General features: G+C 37.0%; 1 protein-coding gene across 1 annotated transcript; it reads left to right on the forward strand.

Annotated features, from left to right (window-relative positions):
* Positions 1-3,673: 3,673 nt before the first annotated feature.
* LOC123582237 (olfactory receptor 11H4) lies at positions 3,674-4,654 on the forward strand. The gene has a single exon (XM_045448487.1). It carries the CDS (start codon positions 3,674-3,676, stop codon positions 4,652-4,654), a length of 981 nt encoding a protein of 326 aa, XP_045304443.1.
* The last annotated feature ends 253 nt before the right edge of the window (positions 4,655-4,907 follow it).

Raw genomic sequence — 4,907 nt, forward strand, 5'->3', positions numbered from 1 at the left:
AAAAAAATAAAAAATAATTTTAAAAAAAGAACCCTCAGAAGAAACCTCTATTTTTTCAGAAGAAAAACAAAAGACTAACGATAAAAATTTCTTCTCATGTTTGCACTGATTTCAAATTCCCCACTAGAAAATGAAATCAAAATGAAAACTGACAATTTGACTAGATTAGTCAATTAAATGACTTCTGCCATCTTGAATTTCAGTCACACAAGGCAGTTCCTATCTGGTACCGACTACCAGGTCATTACATTACAGAAAAATGTAGTGAATTTAAATTTAAAGTTATTCACAAACATGTCTCAGTTTCAGAATTCAAATCATGGGCAGATTTTCCATTTACTTATTGCACTTATCTCCACTGACGGTGATTCTTTAGTGGAATGCAATCTATTCAATAGAAAGCATCCTGAAATTTACTCAGTATTTCCCCCTGGATTCTCTGTTTCACAACAGAGCTAATCTACTAGGAGCTAATCTACCAAAACCTGGATGAGCCTCAAAGACTGGAAAGAGGATGCACTCCAGGGGAAACATGAGGAAGTCTTCGAGTTTTAGAGTAATCCCTGAGAGAGATTAATCCCTGAGATTAAACAGCTTTACATGTTACAAGATCTCAGTAAACGCGTAGAGAATACGCTTCTAGAGCCTCCAGAAATTAAGGAAGTCCAGAGAACCACATATAATGCCCTCACCTGGAGTTTTCCTCATCAAAGCCAGTGAAGAGAAGATGCCTATATGTTCAACTCCTCTGTGTCCATCCCTTTTTCCAAGCTGAGCCAGGAAATCCATCATTGTATGTAAGAAAAAGGGACTAATTGTCCATATTACAACCACTGCTGTGATATACTACAGGCTGCCTTTTACTTTGTAAATCTGATTAGTCATTTTTTCTCAGTAGTAGTACAGTGTGAACATTCCATATATGAATATGTGACATTTACATTCCTTGGGTAAAAAGTCATGCACCCTCTGTGAAGCCTATCTGTAAAACAAAATGTTAAAGTAGATTATCTGTACCATTTTTCCCCACTATTATTTTTTTATTATTAAGAACCATCTTCTGAAAATAATCTCACCTTCCAAGAGTAATTAGGTGTTATATTCTTCTCTAACACAAACTGAGAAGACAGTGTATCAAGCGAGGGACATTTGGAAGGAGGCTATTTAATCAAACTATTATTCTTGAGGTGGCCATCCAAGAATGCTGAGTTGATTAGTTGGTTAGTTTCTTGTATTAGAAAGGAGGTATGGAAAAGCTAGGATTGTAGCTCATATAATGATTTATAAATGCCAAAAACGTGAAAATGGCATTTTTTTAATGGTATAAAATGGTAAATACACCATTCTAATGCCCTACCTATTCCCAGCAAGTACTTTTGGAGGCTTTAGAGGGTAGAGTGATACAGAACTTTATGAAGTCAGTTTATTTCATCAGTGGTTAAAATAAAAATTTATTGCTCTGGCTTTTCAATTACATTCCCAACCCTTTGATTATCCTATTACACTTACCAACACCTTCACCAAAGGCTACAGGAAAAATAATGTTTCTGCTAATAAACTTTACAGGGTACAGTTGCAGAAAAAAATGAAATTAAGTGTGAAGTTGTTGACTATAATGGAGAGTGTCCTGAAATGTTATTCACATTAAGAAGTCATGGCATGGCCCATTGTTTCAGAAAGAATATAGGAAGCACAGATCTCAGGATTCTGATTCCTAGTTTGAATCTGTCAATCTGGACTTAGTTCCTGACCTGTAGCAGGGAAATTGATTTATTTATGCTTCATAAATAACAGTCTGGAAATTATCCATTGAGCACCTTATTCAGTGAAGATGGTTAACAAATGTATTTCAAGTTCAACATTGATTAGAAAACTGTCTAACTTTAGAACTTGGGTGCACAAGCCTCCTTTTCATGCTTCCTTAAAAACCACCAACAGAGGACTAGTGATACTAAAGTCCAGATCTTCTCTGTTCTTATTTGCTTTTCAAATTTATCTTCCATTCCTGACAGTTATATCTAGTGACCTCCAATAGACAAGGCAAGTGATTTGACAAGTTTAACAAGAAAACTCAATATTGAAACTACCATTTTTAAGATTCTTACTCAGTGCTTTCTAATATTAATTAATTGCAAGATTACTCTGTTGTTTAAACACAAAACTTGGTACCTTTTTGTTCAATTCTTAAATACTATTGAAAAGTACATGCCTAGGGGCGCCTGGGTGGCGCAGTCGGTTAAGCGTCCGACTTCAGCCAGGTCACGATCTCGCGGTCCGTGAGTTGGAGCCCCACGTCGGGCTCTGGGCTGATGGCTCGGAGCCTGGAGCCTGTTTCCGATTCTGTGTCTCCCTCTCTCTCTGCCCCTCCCCCGTTCATGCTCTGTCTCTCTCTGTCCCCAAAATAAATAAACGTTGAAAAAAAATTAAAAAAAAAAAAAAAGAAAAAGAAAAGTACATGCCTATCCAAATATTTGAAATTGCCCTCTCCCTTTCAGAAAACATAATTAACTATATCAGATAAAATTGCAGATAAAAATGCCATTCAATCTAAGATCCCTTTGTTTTTATCATCCAAAATTATTTACTAAATGAACTAAAACTTTGCACTGAAAACATAATTTTCTTTATTTTAACTAGGTAGGATCTGAATACGAAAAATAAGACAGTTCATTTTGTATAGTATGTGTAAAAACATGAGAATAAACACTTGCAAATAGAAATAATTCAAAATATTCTTACTTATTCTTTAGAGCAAAGATATTTGATATGGTTGGTCTTTTGTATATTTTTTCAGGTGTCACTGAACTGTTGTGATACTTTAAAAGAAAATCTTTATGGGCACCTGGGTGGCTCAGACAGTTGAGCATCTGACTTCAGTTCAGGTCATGATCTCATGGTTTGTGGGTTTGAGCCCCACATGCGGCTCACTGCTATCAGCACACAGCCCACTTTGGATCCCCTGTCCCCCTCTCTCTTTGCCCCTGCCCTGCTTGCACTCTCTCTATATATATTCAAAAATAAATTTAAAAAAAACATTTAAAAGAAAATCTTTAAAGGAAAATTTAAGAACAGCCGGAGAAAGGCCTGATAATGTATGTGAGTCCTACATATGGCATCCCAACTTTGATGCAGAAGATCCTGACAGTGGCATATTCAATCTTCAATTGAATCTTGACTGAGGTGATGTCTGTGACAATTAATTCACTTGATTAGACTATCCTGAAAATCCAATGTCCTGGAGTATGTTTTATCTCCATGAGTAAGTCAACTAATTTTGTTCTTTTGCCAAGGTTTAACCCAATATCACACCAGCTGTCCTCAAAATCTTTTTTTAACAAGGTAAGCTGAATAAGAGAAAATGGATGAGTTTGTTCATTGAAGATCCATAACCAGCTTTAGAAAAACAAACCAAAATCATAAAAGGTCTTCTTAGGGATCAAAGAAATCAAAAAAGAAAGAAATTTTTCACATTGTACCACTAATGTGGAAAATTCTTGCTGCACTGCATTCTAGCAAAAGAAAACTAAGAATTAGAACCACAATCAATTCAAAATAAGGTGAGATTTATTCCCATCTAGTCTCAAAATATCTCATATTTTCCTGTAGAGCTTAAGTTCTCTTCTCAGTTAAGTTCTTGAGATATGTAGGAAGCAAAGAAACTTGTGTTACCCTCATGTTTTTCTTCTTCATAGGTTTAAGACCCATGAACAGGTCAGCAACACACATTCACCTTGTGACTGAGTTTATTCTCCTGGGGTTCCCTGGTTGCTGGGAGATACAGATTTTCCTCTTCTCACTCTTTTTGGTGGCTTATGTCTTGACGCTGCTGGGAAATGGAACCATTATCTGCGCAATAAGATGGGACCCACGACTGCATACCCCAATGTACTTTCTGCTGGGAAATTTTGCCTTCCTTGAGATCTGGTACGCTTCATCCACGGTTCCTAACATGTTAGCCAACATTCTCTCCAAAACCAAGACCATTTCATTTTCTGCCTGCTTCCTCCAGTTCTACTTCTTCTTTTCCCTGGGCACAACTGAATGTCTCTTCCTGGCAGTAATGGCTTATGATCGGTACCTGGCCATCTGCCACCCACTGCACTACCCCACCATCATGACTGGGAAACTCTGTAGAATTCTGGTGTCTCTCTGCTGGCTTACTGGATTCCTTGGCTACCCAATCCCCATTTTCTTCATCTCCCAACTCCCCTTCTGTGGATCCAATATCATTGATCATTTCCTGTGTGATATGGATCCACTGATGTCTCTGTCTTGTGCTCCAGCCCCCATTACTGAATTTGTTTTCTATACTCAGAGCTCCCTTGTTCTCTTTTTTACTATTATGTACATTCTTCGATCCTATACCTTATTGCTCAGAGCTGTTTTTCAGGTCCCTTCTGCAGCTGGCCGGAGAAAGGCTTTTGCCACCTGTGGTTCTCATTTAGTTGTGGTGTCTCTTTTTTATGGGACAGTCATGGTAATGTATGTGAGTCCTACATATGGCATCCCAACTTTGATGCAGAAGATCCTGACAGTGGCATATTCAATAATGACTCCTCTCTTTAATCCCCTGATTTATAGTCTTCGTAATAAGGACATGAAACTTGCCCTGAGAAACATCCTGTTTAGAATGAGAATTAGTCAAAATTCTTAAGCCAAAAATGTCCATACTTCCAAATTCCAGTAAAGAATAAGTTGGAGATGTGAAAGTTTTTTTTTTTTTAATAATCTTTTAGTTCTTACCCTGAGTAATTAAAAGCCTTTCTTTTTCTACTGGAAGTGTGCTCAGCTTACAAAACTATGCTGACTACTAAAACCTAAATTCACTGTAATTCAATATGCAGTGAAATTTTTCTAAAGCCTATCATAATTGGAGTGATAAAATGGGATTGATTTCTGAGAGAAGT

This window comes from Leopardus geoffroyi, chromosome B3 (assembly GCF_018350155.1).
Source record: "Leopardus geoffroyi isolate Oge1 chromosome B3, O.geoffroyi_Oge1_pat1.0, whole genome shotgun sequence".
Taxonomy (NCBI): domain Eukaryota; kingdom Metazoa; phylum Chordata; class Mammalia; order Carnivora; family Felidae; genus Leopardus; species Leopardus geoffroyi.